Source organism: Pinus tabuliformis, chromosome 4_2 (genome assembly GCF_031772625.1).
Source record: "Pinus tabuliformis cultivar Carrire ecotype Pingquan chromosome 4_2, CPIR1, whole genome shotgun sequence".
NCBI lineage: Eukaryota > Viridiplantae > Streptophyta > Pinopsida > Pinales > Pinaceae > Pinus > Pinus tabuliformis.
The window spans coordinates 725807872-725823582 of record NC_142304.1 but is presented as its reverse complement, the minus strand read 5'-3'; the positions used below and the strand labels follow the sequence as shown (position 1 = coordinate 725823582).

At 37.3% G+C, this 15711-nt stretch overlaps 1 protein-coding gene across 1 annotated transcript; it reads left to right on the top strand.

Moving 5' to 3' along the window:
* Window positions 1–12645: 12645 nt before the first annotated feature.
* LOC149171627 (uncharacterized) lies at window positions 12646–13317 on the top strand. Its single transcript, XM_089426038.1, has one exon. It carries the CDS (start codon window positions 12646–12648, stop codon window positions 13315–13317), a length of 672 nt encoding a protein of 223 aa, XP_089282164.1.
* Window positions 13318–15711: the final 2394 nt, after the last annotated feature.

Here is a 15711-nt window from a genome sequence, read left to right as displayed (position 1 = left end):
ATTGAATGAATTACATATGCTTAAATATTAATAGATTTAATGGTATTTTCCTCTATTTTGATGAGATTAACTTGCATGGTATGGTGTTTATATTTATCCATACTTGTTATGAAGTCAAATCATTGAGATTAGATATGTTGATGATTGATTTCCTATCTTTATATTTATTTACTGTTGTTAGAATGGTTAAATCATTCAGCTCGAGAGTATAGAAGTTGTGTTGTCAATGAATGTATGCATGTAACTTTTATTTCACTTCAGATAACGATGAAGTAGTTGTTGAATCTAATCTTTGAACTCATTAAAGGTGCTCAAGTAAAATAGAGAGTCTCTAACTTATCTAATATTATTTATACCTTAAGACTTTGGTGCATGCGAATAATTATGAAGTAATGTGGTTGGTTGTATAATGAGGTAGTATTTTCTATGCCCTGCATGAGCTATATCAATTAGATGCAATAGACTCACAAAAATATTCTCTTACATGTTAGTGAGGGGGTTGTCAAAGATTTTAATGGTTGTATGTTATGGTTGTCCTTAAGGGTTAATCTGAATTATAAAATCTGACAACTGGATCTAAATGTTCTCACCCTAGTATTGCTTGGGGAATAGTGTAGGTAATCTTGCATGTGCATACTAAACAGTAGTAGCTTTTCATGCCCATGCTAGCAGTAGATGTTCTATTATTGTTGCTTGGAATATTACATGAAAACATAAAGTTATTGTAGGGGTTGCATATCGAGAGAGCAAGTGAAATTACACCCATAGTATATGACTCATCGATTGGATCTCTCATAGTAGTTATGATCCTTGATTCACTAAACTAGTGACGATTGTGAAATTTTAACCATAACTGATACAAAAATTGTAAACTTTATGGGGTTTAAAGGTTGTTTTCCTAGGTAGGCTAAGGATGTTCGTTACAAGTTGATGATCTATATGAATCACTATTTCTTTGCCCATTAAATAGTGTTTCCATTTTTTAACACTTTCCACTAATGCACATAATTCTTTATCATAAGTTAGATAGTTAGCAACTGATTTAGAAAATTTTTCTAAATGAAAACAAATAGGTTTTCCTTTTTGTAATAATGCTACACCCATTGCATACCCACTAGCATCGGTTTGTATTTTAAATGGCTGTTGAAGGTCTAGCAAAGTTAAGATTGGAGATATAACAATTTTATGCTTTAAAGTATCAAATTATTTTTGTTGTTTTCCTCCCCACTTAAAGTAGAATTTAGAACTTGTTAAAGCATGAAGTGGTGATGTAATAAAAGAAAAATGAGAAATAAACTTCCTCCAATACTAAACTTCACCCAAGAAATTTCTAACTTATGTTACATTTTGAGGTCTTGCACACTTAACAATCACATCAATTTTAGCAGGAGCTATTTTTAATTGACCAAATCTAACTATGTAACTAAGATATACTAAGGAAGTTTTTCAAAATTCATATTTAGAGAGTTTTAGATACAATTTCTCTTTTGCAACACATCAAAAACATGTTTAACATGCTTTACATGTTCTTCCAAACTTGAACTGAAAATAAGAATATCATCGAGATAGACTATGACAAACTTATCAATAAAAGGATGAAAAACATTATTCATCACTCTCATAAAAGTTGTTGGAACATTGCATAACTGAAATGGTATAACCAACCATTCAAAAAGCCTCTATCTAGTCTTAAATGTAGTTTTCTATATATCATTCTCTGCAATACAAATTTGATGATAACCACTTCTTAAATCTAGTTTTGTAAAGAAAAAAACATTCTTTAACTCATCAAGAAAATCATCGATTATAGGAAGAGGATACATTTCTTAATGATGATTTTATTTAAGGCTCTAAAATCAACAGACATTCTCCAATATTCATCTTTGTTTGGGACTAATATGATCAGTGATCCACATGCAGAAGAACTAGGTCGAATAAAGCCTTTATCAGCCAATTCCTAAATTTGTTTCTTAATCTCTTCATTTTCTATTACTCACATTCAATACATGCTAATGTTCGGAAGAGGGACATCATATTGGAATTAAATCTCATGTTTTATTTCTCGTTTTGGAGGTAAACTTTTTGGTTCTTTAAACAATTCTTTATAAGAATATACTATTTCAACCAATTTGTCCTTAAACTGAGAATCACACCCTTGAAAAGAATCATATTTATCTTTAGCTTGTTCTTTAACAATCATGAGAATAAACATTTTACTTTAATTTATTAACCTTTTCATCTAACTAGCATTGATTAAATCCAAGTTTGTCTTAAGTCAGTGTGTCCTGATAATGTATTCAATTCCATATTTAAAGAGATGATACTTATTCTCCTTTCCATGAAATATGGCATCTCTATCGTAAAGATATGGACTACCCAAAAAAACTCCATATATATCCAAAGGAATCACATCTAGCTCAACATCATTAACAAAATTTGTTGTAATTGCAAACCTTAATCGACACTGTTTTGTGACTTGCATCTAAGTAATTTCTTTCAACCAATTTCCTTGCTAGTTCCTAAGAAATTATATTTTCTTGTGATCCACTATTCAATAATGTGTCTATCTTAGTGTGGTTGGATATGATCCTTAGGTGGAACAATTCAACTCTCTTATTTTCTTCAGTCACACTATTAGCTTTTGAAGAAGATGTAGAACAAGTAGAAGTAGAGCTAGTTTCAAAAGGAATACATGTCAGACCCATAGTGGTAATCCTCTTTTCATCACTAGACTCAGATCCCAAATCTTGTTGGACTCCAGCATTAGCTTTCATTTCACCCTTCTTATTAAATAACTTCTTTGGTTTAAGTTTGTGATGAAACTTCCATCAGTTGGAGTCTTCATGTCTAACCCTCTGACAATGAGTACAAGTATGCCTCTCTCCTTCCTTATCTGTTGTTTCCACTTTCTTCCCCTTCAATTTATCATTTCCCTTGCCTTCTTTAGAATCTTTGTTCTTTGAATGCTTGAATGGTTTCTTTGAAAAGTTTGAATGAAAATGTTTGTCATCTAATTCAATATGAATGGTGTGTACACACACTTCATCAAAATCAGTTGGATTAAACATAAACAATGTATGTCGCAAATAAGAATGCAAACTTCCAATATACATTAACAAAGTTTCCCGTGTGTAATGGAACATTAAGTGCTAATGCCTTTTTCCTAAATTCATGTGTAAATTCTTGCACACTCTTTCCTTTACCTCGCTTTAAATGTTGCCAATCTAGTATAGCCTATTTCATATATCCTAAACGATAGAATTTGTTTCTAAGAGCTTTGACAAACTTACACCGTGGGGAGATAATTTTACCTTTTTGCTTCAAATCTAGTTGAGTTTTACTTTCCCACCAAATCAAAGTTGTTCCTCCCATTATAAGTGTAGCTAACTGAATTTTTTCAGATTCATCAACAACATTTTGAAATCTACAATACACCTCAAGTTGCTTTATCCACTTATCTAACGTTTTAGGATTCATTTCACCATCATATATTGGCAACTCAAACTTAACATCAAGCTTCAAAAAAGGATATTTCATTCGTTTCTTTTGCTAGTCTGTATAAAAATTTGAATGATAAGAGAACAAAGAAGAAGAAGATGAAGCTAGAGGAGAAGGAGGTTCATTACCATCATCTTTTTCCTTGCCCTTTTTAGCTTTTGTGCTTATATTCATAAAGCTCTACAATCATCCTTTGCATATTAAGGAACATTTGTTGAAATTTATCCTCGCCCTTTGTTTCAGGATCTTCTCCTTCATTTGGATTGCTCATTTTCAATTTTTGAATATCTTTCCTCTTCTCAATATCTGGATTTATCTTCTCAAGTTTCCCTACTCCACGTAGCAACCTGGATCTAGTCAACATTCACATTGGAAAATATCTTGCTTATACATGATCAAACTTACTCCGATACCAAAATATGACCCAAAAATGACAGAATTGACTATTTGCTCAATTTCCTCAAATATCAACTAAGGTTGCCTTTTATGTGAATTAATAAGTAAAATAGATTTTTATGTGCCTTAAACTTTAAAAATTGAAATCTGAAATCAATGATGAATAGCATAAATAAGAAGAAAACACAACAAATTTGATGACAAAGTTTGTCCCTCCTAGACTAAATCTCTGGGTCCGCCTCAAATGGGCATCCGATGTATTGAAAATTATCATAAATCTCTTTACATCAAAATTATCCATTCTGGAATCTGATCATAGGCTTCAATGGCTACTATAAGCTAAAAATTCTTTGCCTCAACTTTCCAATTCAAATTTTATATTACAAAAAGGTTGAATATTGGACAATATATGCCACAAAATGCATTTAGAGGTGCTATCAAAACAAATATAGGATCAGATCCTTATAAATCCCTTGGCCACATCACATTGGTATAGTCTTTTATATAACACATGGGAATGTCGTGAGGTCAGACCTGCAGGCCTCCCAAGATTTCATTGGTATTACATAGCAATACCTTGAGTTTGGCACAACTATATATATCATATATAGTATCAAAACTATATCGTATAGTTTTAGACTAATTATCATACCTACCCCATGGTATAACTTTGGAATTTGGTTAAAACATTAAACCGATGGATAAACATATGACTCTCCCTGTGGCATATAGTTTTAAGATAAACACCTAACATTGGTGATATCTCGTTCCATATGAGATTTGATATCACATATGTTAATAACATTTAACATTGGGGTTTGGTTGTTGTATTATAGTTGCCCCACGCCAAGTTTAGAGGCTCCGTTGGAGGGGCATTAACATAATTTGAGGGTTTGGCGGGCTGTCGGATATGGCAGTCTTCGCCAACCCTTTCCCACTGTTACCACTTAATGAAATATTAAATATATATTTTCTCCCTTATATTAATAAATCATAACATGGCCTGTTCGTAAGATTTTTGGATGTCGACCTCATGGTCGTGGGTTCAACCCACGACTCCTCCGCTTGGTAGCTTGACTTGTGGTGCGTCATGTGCTACCATGTGCCCTACTCTCATGTTGCCACTTGTCCTATTCTGGCACTGCCACTTGGCCTACTTTGACGCTGCCACCTGGCTTGCTCTGGCCTCCCTTTTTTTCCCGTTTGGACAAAACATCAAAACGATTTTTATCCCTCATACGAAGGGAATTTTGAAAACCAAATATACCACCAGAATCAACGCGACCATATCTTCGACTTGGTGTTGGTTTCATGAGCAAGGGAGACTCTTTAATTTTGAGCATTTTGAGGATCCTCCTCGATCGCTTATTTTTCATCATTATGAGCTGAAGGTGCAACCATATTCAAACATACAAATAGGAACAAGAAACTCAAACATACACCATAAAGAAGTGGATATTCGTATCCTTCAAATAGCCCATCACCAATAGAGAATGGAAATTTTTCATGGAATTTTTGATGTGGGAAGTGTGGAAAGAATGAAATAGATCCACTTTCAAAACTCCCTTATAGAAAGAACCTTAATATGGATTAAACATAGAAGTAATATTAAAGGAACAATCTTCATAAACCCTTAATCTCATCAATAATGGAAGGGAAGTAATCTAGAAACTAAAATAATGCATTCTCTGGAGCTTTATCCATCCTCCTCTTATCTAATCAAATATTCTATTGCCACAACTCTGTATTCCAAATATTCATTTTGAACATCTACCACTCCATTTTGTTAAGATTAACTTTCATAGATATTCAAATGAAATTTTACCAAGGTGATTTTTGGCAAAGTCTTTAGGAATCACAATCACAACACCTTGCATATTTATGTTGGAGACTTAGGCACTGAAAGAAACAAGTATGAAGAGATATTCTGTTGGGTCCCTATAATACTAGTGATTACCCCATTACTATTGTAGTTGTACCACTTATTAATATTTTTGTGCCCATATTATCCCCATATTGTTATTACTGTGGCCCATAGAATCCCTCTATTGTTATTTTTGTGGCTTTATATTATTATTGTTAGGTTGGCTGGGTTATATTGTGACTCCTTAGACTCCTATATATAGAAAGGAGGTTTTGTCATTTGAATCATCCAAGAATTGTTCATTTATGTAATGTAAAGGAGGTTTCCCCCTCGAAGAGGCTGAATTCTAAGGTGTAGGTCACAAATTCAGATCTATATGATTGGAAAGTACAGAGATACATCAGAGGCACTATCGAGCTCCTACAAAGTGAAAAAAGGTGTGTAGATTTTCTTAAATTTTTGCTTAAGCTTGGTTTGAAAATTTATTTTGAAGGAATTCAAAGGGCATAGTAGAGCATTATTATCGGTAACTGATGCCCCGAGGAAATAAAATGCAAACACCTAGTAAGGAACCTGAAAGCTCTAGCATGACTCATGAAGAAGAGGAAGAAATGCAACATGATATATCAAAATTACAAGACCAAGTGCAACAACTGTCCCTTGCACAAAAGGGAACAGAATCTAAGATGGATGATTTAAAGAAAGGCATAGAAGCTAAGATGGATTGTTTAAAGAAAGGTGTAGAAGCTAAGATGAATGACGTGGAAGCTAAGATGGATGATTTGAAGATAGATTTGAAGACAGACATGGAAGAATTGAAGATAAATATGAATAACTTGCTACAATAAAGGGTCACTAATGGTGAAAAGGTAGTAAAGGAAACTCATGATGAGAACAAAAGAAATGTTAATCATGATTCCATAGACTCTAATGTTGGATCAAAGACCCACCATATTCCAAAAATCGATATGAGGATGTTAGATGGCAAGGATCCCGCAACATGGATATTACAGATGGAGCAATTTTTCGATCTCAATAATGTGCAAAACACACAAAAGGTACGTATTGCAACTTTATATTTGGAACCAAATCAGTTTGTATGGTATCAATGGCTTTGCTCTCGTAAACAATTTATCACTTGGGAAATTTTTACGGAAGAATTGATCGCACATTATGAGGATACAAAAAGCAACACTTTTTTTAGCCAATTGATAAGTCTCAAACAAAAGGGTTCAATAATGGAGCATATTGAGGAGTTCCAAAAATTGAACATAAGGGTAAAAAATATTCTAGAGGAGCATAAGATTGATGTGTTCATAGGGTCTTTAAAGGATAATATCCAACATGATGTTCGCCTTTGGGAACCTGATTCATTAGAGAAGGCATTCAGATTAGCAAGAAAAATGGAAAGCAAAATTATGCCAACCAGGAAGCATACCACTCACAACTATAAAGACGAAAGTGTTGTTGCCACTAGTCTTCCACAACCTATAAGGTTGACACCACAACAATTGGAAGAAAAAAGAGCAAAAGGGCTTTGTTACAGTTGTGATAGAAAATACACTAAAGGTCATAAGTGTGCTGAGAAGAAATTATTCTACATAGATTGTGAAGAGGAAGAAGAAAAGGAGCAAGAAAGGTCAAAAGAAGAGGATATACTCCAAGAACAAAGCCTAGATAAAGAAGAAATGAATCCAACCATATCTTGTAATGCATTGGCGAGAATCACCACTCCTCAAACCATCAAGATAGAAGGGCAAATCAAGAAGAAAAAGGTAATAGTGTTGATTGATTCAGGAAGTACCCACAATTTTATTCATTGTAAGGTAGCAAGATAATTGAATTGCTTCTTATATCCAGCACCAGAGTGTCAAGTGATGGTTGCAAATGGAGGAAGAATAAATTTCTCGGGAAAGTGCCATAATATCAAGCTATCCATGGGAGAATATGTATTGACTAGCCCAATGCTTTCCATTCCAATGGGATGTGTTGATGTTGTACTAGGAGTCCAATGGCTACAATCCTTGGGTACAATAGCTTTTAATTTTCAAGAACTTTTCATGAAATTTTCTATGGAAGGAAAGGAAGTTGAATTAAGGGGTATTGCAAGGAAACCGGGAAAGATAATCAGCTCTAACGGTATGACAAAGCTTCTAAAAAAGGAACAAAGAGGTGTAATTGCACAATTATGTTCGCTATATGTGTCCACAGTGGAATCATCTATTTCTCCAGATCTCCAAAAAATCTTGGACAATCATTCCAAGGTATTTGAGACTCCCAAAGGTCTCCCACTTATTTGTGATCATGATCCTGCTATTCATCTGATTCCAGGAAGTGTTCCTCCAAACATAAGGCCGTACAGATATCCCTATGCCCAAAAGAGTGAAATTTAACGTATGGTTGCAGAAATGCTAGAGGCTGCTATAATTCAACCAAGTCAAAGTTCTTTCTCTGCTCTAGTCATATTGGTGCACAAGAAGGATGGATCATGGCACATGTGTCCGGATTATAGGGAGCTCAACAAGCTCACTATTAAAGATAAGTTTCCCATTCCTGTCATTGATGAATTACTGGATGAATTGCATGGATCAATTTACTTCACCAAGTTGGATCTTCATTCAGGATATCATCAAATCAGAATGAAGATTGAAGACATTCCGAAAACAGCATTTAGAACTCATGAGGGTCATTATGAATTTTTGGTCATGCCTTTTGGCCTTACCAATGCACCTTCAACATTTCAAGGTTTGATGAATTCAATTTTCAAACCATTCCTTAGAAAAATTTTGTTAGTATTTTTTGATGATATACTAATCTACAGCAAGTCTTGGAAGGATCATGTTGAACATGTTGACAGGGTGCTACAACTATTGGAGGAGAAACAATTATATGCAAAAAGATCCAAATGTTTCTTTGGAGTACAAGAGGTGGAATATTTGGGTCATATTGTATCTTATGAAGGAGTTAAGGTAGATGCTAGCAAAATTAAAGCCATTAAGGAATGGAAAATTCACACATCCATAAAGAATCTGCGAGGATTTCTTGGGTTGACGGGGTATTATCGCAAGTTTGCTAAGAATTATGGGAGAATAGCAGCCTTGAAGCTGGTTTCATAACATATTCACCGACGAATTTTGTTCACTAATTGACATTCACAACAAACATATATGTTTATAGGTTGAAGGTGCTAATCATCTAATAATCAAACTTATTAAGAAGCTCAAGCAAAGCACTACTCCCTCTAAAATTTCTAAAGGTTGGCATCTCCAATGTCTGCTTAGAAAAATAAAAAATTATTGAACCTCAAATCCCCAAGATCACAACCCTACATATTAGAAGAATTAGGAGAAAATTGGCTAATTTTCTAGCTAACAAAGGTGTCAAACATGTTTTGACTCCACTAGACAAGAATTCTAGCACCAAAATTTAGTTCCCTCTGAGAGACACCTACCTTTAAATTACACAAGAAGATTTTCTCCTCTTAGATGGGGTGGCCCTTTTTCATCCATATCCAGAAGAATTAGTAATTTACATCCACGTCCATCATACTTGGCCTAGCTTGGATAAATTGTGAACAAAGGATATAGGTTTAGCATGTAGCATGCTTGGGGTTTATGGAAATTGACGCAAAACTTTGATTCATAGTACTTGATATTTCCTCCATATTCACGAGATGATTCATATTGTATTATCATTGCCCTTTGCCATTGTGAAACTTGATCAGTATAATTCAATAGCTACTATGATATCATGCACTTCTCTAAGACTAGGCTCATTGTTGATATGGAGTAGTGTGGGTATTTTTACCTAAGTAATTTGGTTTTCAGTCTTTATTAACACAATTGTTTTAAAATATTCATGGTTTAAAAGATGGGTTAAATGCCCCTTCTCTTCGACCTCCCAATATGCAGACTCACCTACCACCTTGCATATTCTCTTTTATTAAGTTGCATCTCTTTCCTATGGCTAGTCAAAATATTGGGCCGGGAAATTATTTCCTTTGTTATTTGTATAGTTTCATTTCAAAGACTTGCATGATATTTCCACCCTCTTATTGATTTACCTTTCCCATCCATAGCTGATACATCTTGACTAGTTTCTCTTTCTTCTCCTTCTGATGTATCATGACACCCTTCTCACCTCACTGTTAGCATTTTGGTCTATCACCTCTAGCAAATATTTTATCTCTAGTGCATCAACATCCTCTCGTTTGGCTCTCATACTTCGATTTCCAATATTTTAGTCTCAATAATAGCTATAAGAATGCATGGGTGCAACAGTAAATAATATACCATTCTAAGGGTGATCACATAGGTCTTCCCCACACATGGTCTTAGACGAATGCTAAAAGATCTACACGTACTTCTTAGGAGAGGACACTTTATGCATCTCGGAATGAAATAAATATTGCAGAGGAAGAAGCAAGAGCTAAGAGATGCTTCTTACAGGATGACGAAGTAGAAGAAAAAAATGGATAATTGAAACTTGATAGAGGCAGAAGCATTTAAAGATTTAGCATATATACCTAGGTAGTTGTATCTATTGGCAAGAGAAAATGATAATGGGTAAAGTGTTCCTAGAGAGAAGCAAGGCCCAACAACAAATATTGTTTTCTCCAAAAATTTGGTCATAAAGTGTCCCATTGATAATAAAGATCGTAAAATAAGAGTTCCCTCAATATGATGAAGGAGAAGGTCCGCTAGTAGTAGAAAAATAGGATATGTTTGGATAAAAAAAATGTTTTATTTTTTATGGTAGTAAATCTACTAAACAACACTACAATATGCGTAGGATAGATAGTGAAAATATAGAAGTTACATGACTTATAGAGCTTCATTATAATCTTATTTTTGAAAATTTGTTTATGTTAACAAAATAATGCTACTGTATTAATTTTATAATTTCCCTAATTAGAACTCGATAATCAAACATATATATTTTTTAATGTTAATTTAGATGGAATCCAACATTCAAACATAAAAATTCATCATAAAAAATCCCAGAAATTAATCACAAATGTATATCATTCCATAATAATGATATGAAAATTTGAGAAAACCTCATTTAATTAGTTTATTATGAGTATAAAAACATAAATTGTTAAAATACCATGTGAATGATATAGTTAACAATACTATAAATCTTCTTCTTCTTTTTGACTCGCTCAGGGGAGCTCTACAACAAAAAACCTAATGGCGACAAGGCGGTGAAACCCTTGGGGCAGCGCGAAGGAAGGGCCAGAAGGCCGTCAGTAGCCCGGACCAGCAGAAATTGGCAGAGAACCAAGCAACAAAGGTATGACAGAAGATGTCAGGAGGGGAGAGATCCCCTCCTATCAGGATACGGTGGCAGGAGACGGACAGAGTAGCCAGGAGACAGAGGAACGGAAGAGCGCAGGACCAGTGCTAGGAACTTCCTGGCAAACAGGCCACAGAGGAAAGTGCCTGCCATGTGTAGTGGAGAGACCCAGGTTCGTGATTCCAGCGAATAAACTAGAAAAGTACAGAAGCTATATGAGGGATCATGCCCTTATCTGCAAGTTCGTAGGAGTCTGGCCGTTAGAAAGAGATCTTACCAAGTGGATTCAGCAAAAATGGCAGCCCCAAGGCCACATCGAGCTCAAGCTGGGAGCGAAAGGCTTCTTCACGGTAATCTTCTTTAACCTGCAAGATAAGGAAAAGGTATTTGAAAATGGCCCGTATTTCTATTACAATGTCGATTTGTTCATGTGTTTCTAGGAAGAATGCTACAACCCTGATAAAGAAACCTTTCTAGCTGCGCCTGTATGGTTCACTTATTCGGGCTCCCCATAGACTTCTGGGACTCAGAAATCTTGGAGGGGATAGGAAACTCAATAGACAGTTTCGTGAAAATAGAAGAAACCACGAAGAAAGAAAGATACACCTCGTACGCTAGGATCTGTGTTTATATGAACCTAGCAAACCCCATCCTAGACACAATAGAACTTGAATATCATGAAGATGTTTGGCAGCAGAACATAGATTACGAACAAATCCCGTTTAGGTGTCGTAGGTGTCATGTCCATAGACATCTGGCAAAGGAATGCCCGATAACAAGGGAGGAAGAAGAAAGTAGAAGCCCCCTGCAAAAAAAGAAAGAGCCAACAGATCAAGAGGAATACCAAGAGGTGAAAAACAAAAGGAAAGTAAACAAGGAAACCCCCTAGAAAGGAAGGAAGGAAAAAAGATCAGCCCTAGAGAAACCTAACAGCTTTGCAGTTCTGCAGGTAGAGAATGAAGAGGAAGACCAACCCATGGAAAATCAAGAGGATAAGTGGTCGGACAGTAGTGAGAATTGCGAAAGAAACCACTCAAAAAGGAAAGCCCCAAGCGAGCCAACAGAGAAAGGTAAGGAACAAGATGAACAAGCCGAATAGATGGAGACAGACCAAGAGACCAGCAGGGAAGATCTAAGTCAAGAGGAAGAAGTCTTAAGAAAACTTCTGAACGAATGGAAGAACCTGGATGAGAGGTTTATTCCGGAAGAACAAAAGAGGCTGTATGCGGAAACCTTCCAGCAATATAAAGCAAAACTTGGAAAAGGCAAAGCCTCACCAGAAGAATCCCAAGAGACCCAACAGGAAAGCAGACCTGAACAACAAGGACAAAGTAAAGGGGGGAAAAAAGAGGAAGAAAAAACCTTAAGGACTCTATCCAACTCATGGGCGAAATGTTAGTCAATACAGGAAGAGTGGTCCCACTATCAGTGGTATTCCAAAACCTATCCCAAGTTAACCAATGATTTTGACATCTTGGAATATTAGAGGCTTAAACAACAAAGGAAAATAGAGACATCTGGCAGCAAGACTGAAGAAGGACAAACCCCAAATTATGCTTATCCAAGAAACTAAAATCTCAGGCCAGAAGATGGAGGAAATACTCAATAAAATAAAACCGAGATATGAACATGTAACTATAGATGCCAAAGGGAGTGCAGGAGGGATAGCAATTATTTGGAATCCAACAGAAGTCCTAACCGACTGGTGGATAGGAATGCCAAGAATCCTGACAGGGAGATTCAGGCTCATAGGGCAAAGTGAATGGGTGGCAATCTCGGTTGTCTATGGGCCCCATACCTGTGCTGATAGAGGCCTGTTTCTCAATCAGTTGGCAAAGCTCAGAAATATGCACCAGGAGCAGAGATGGATCCTGGTAGGTGACTTTAACTTAATCACTTCTAGAGAAGAGAAAAAAGGTGGAATAAGCAGAGAAGACCCAGAGATGGAAAGATTCAGAGACGTTCAAACAGAATTAAGGGTGGTTGATATCCCAACTATAAACGGGAAATTCACCTGGAATAACAGAAGAGGCGGGACCAAACAAATTGCATCAAGACTGGACATATTTTTAATCTTAGAGCACATAATTGGGCTGGATATCTTCTACGAAGCCTCTATCCTACCCTCAATTGGGTCTGACCACTGGCAAATAAAGCTCGAAATAGCCTTGAACAATCCGAATAAAAAGAGGCCCTTTTGGTTCGAGTCCTTCTGGCTTAGAGCTCCTGATTTCCTAGACAAAGTAAGGAGCTGGTGGTAGGATAGCAAGAGTGGAAACAAAGGCCGCAGCAAAATGCACTCTTTTCAGCTCGGACTCAAAGAAATCAAGAGCAAAATCAAGAAGTGGAATAGGGAAGAATTCGGCAATATTTAGCAGGAGCAAGGCAAACTCTAGTCCAGATTGGAAAGAATACAGCAGAAAATCATCTCAGAAGGACGAAATGAACAGCTGGCTGAGGAGGAAGGCAGGGTAATCACTCAAATTGAAGAAAAGCGAAAGTAGGAGGAGATTCTGTGGAAGCAGAAATCTCGGGTCCATTGGTTAAAAGAGGGGGACAAAAACTCCAAATTCTTCCATAAAGAAATGCTGAGTCATCACCAGCACAACAGAATCTTCTCCTTGAAAGACAATCAGGGAAACATAGTGACGCAGCAGACAGAAATAGAACAACTCTTGGTGGAACACTTCAAAGGCATTCTCACTGAACCAAATGCCAACAGATCTGAGGACATAGACAAGGTTTGCCATCATATCCCTAAGAAAGTTTCCAGAGATCAAAATCTGGCTCTGCTCAGGGTAATCACCAAGGAAGAACTTGAAGAGGTAGTTAACAAAATGCCGAAAAATAAGGCCCCGGGTCCTGATGGCTTCACCATTGAGTTTTACCAGGCGGCTTGGAGTTTTATGGGGAATGAACTGCTAGACATAGTGGAGGAATCCAGGTGTTCAAAGTGCATGCACCAGGGCCTGAATGCCACTTTCCTAGCTCTAATCCCGAAGAATGGCTGCTCAGAGGAACCGCAGGGTTTCAGAAACATTTCCCTATGTAATGTTGTTTACAAAATTTTAGCAACAGTCATGGTAAACAGGCTAAAGTCGATCCTGCCGGATCTCATTGCCCCGGAGAAAATAGGCTTTGTCAAAGGGTGGCAGATCACAGATGGCATCATAGTGGCCCAGGAAGTGATTCACTCCTTGAAAAACTCCCGCACCCCAGGCATGCTTATCAAACTTGATTTGGCTAAGGCGTTTGACCGCCTTAGCTGGGGATATCTGGAAGGCATTCTTAAAGCCTATGGATTTGACCAAAGATGGATAAACTGGATCTTATCCATGGTTGGCACTCCCGTGATGTCAATTCTGTTAAATGGCACCCCCACCGAAGCCTTCACTCCCTCCCGCGGGCTCAGGCAGGGAGACCCCCTGTCTCCTTTTCTCTTCATCCTAGCTGCGGAAGGCCTGGGTTAGTTGGTTAAGGCTCAAGTCTCCAGGGATTAGCTAAATGGCCTTTGAATCTGCAGGAATGATATACCGGTTTTGCACCAGCAATTCATAGACGATGTGATGCTATATGGTCAAGCCACGCTGAAGGAGGCCCAAAGAGTCATTAAAACTTTATCTGAATTCAGCAAAGCTTCTGGGATGGAGATTAATAAGGACAAATCAGATGTGTTTTTTTCAACACCCCGCAGGCTGCCCAAAGATTCTTAGCGTGCACTCTGGGCTTCAACATCAGAACCTTCCCATCAAAATACCTGGGCATTATGTTGCATGAGCATCAATACAGGATGGCTAACTGGGAACTTCTAATAAAAAAAATCCGAAATAAGATGGAAAACTGGACCTTTCACTCACTGAATGCCCCAAGCCGGCTAATCCTTCTGAAAGCTGTTATGCAGGTTATACCAATTTACCAGATCTCATGCCAAGTTACCCCAAAGACAGCAAGCCAAAAGCTAGTTGCTTTGTTCAAGAAATTCCTCTGGCAGGGCACCAGCAAGTCCAAAAAGTGGGCCTTAATTTCATGGGAGTGGCTAAGTCGGCTCCCAAAAGATGGCGGTTTAGGGCTTCAAGACCCCTTCGTCCTCAACCAAGTCATGGGTGCAAATCTCTGGTGGAGGTGGACTCAGGGTGGCCCTGACCTATGGAAGAAGATATGGGAAAGAAAATACGATGCGGCAGGGGAACCCGAAGGAAGACTGAGAATTGAGACGGAGATTAGAGGTTTAGCAATCTGGAACCTGGTGAGGGGCAACAAAGCCCTGATAAGGAATCACAGTTTTTGGGAAATACGAGTAGGGGACAAGGCCAGGTTCTGGGAGGAATCATGGCAGCAATGTGAAAGACTCATCCATAAGGACAACCTTCACGACATCCACGCTTTCACGTCCCAGGCTGAGGCAATAACCGTCGGCAATTTCTGGAAATCAGGCGAAGAAGGATATTGGCGCAATTGGAAACAGAAAGAGGATTGGGAAGGGGCCCCAGAAACTGACAGATGGAATGAGTATTACACAGAGATGGCATCTCGTAAAGTAGCAAGGAAAACAGGGTCCAACATTCTTAGATGCGGTAAACGAATTCAAGGTAATTTCTCAATAGCAGAAGCCTACTACCAAAAAGTCAATCAAAATCAACAGCCGAAAACCAAAC

Bases quoted from the DNA above. Each gene is read 5' to 3' on its own strand.
- LOC149171627 (XM_089426038.1), top strand. From the start codon at position 12,646: ATGGAGGAAATACTCAATAAAATAAAACCGAGATATGAACATGTAACT.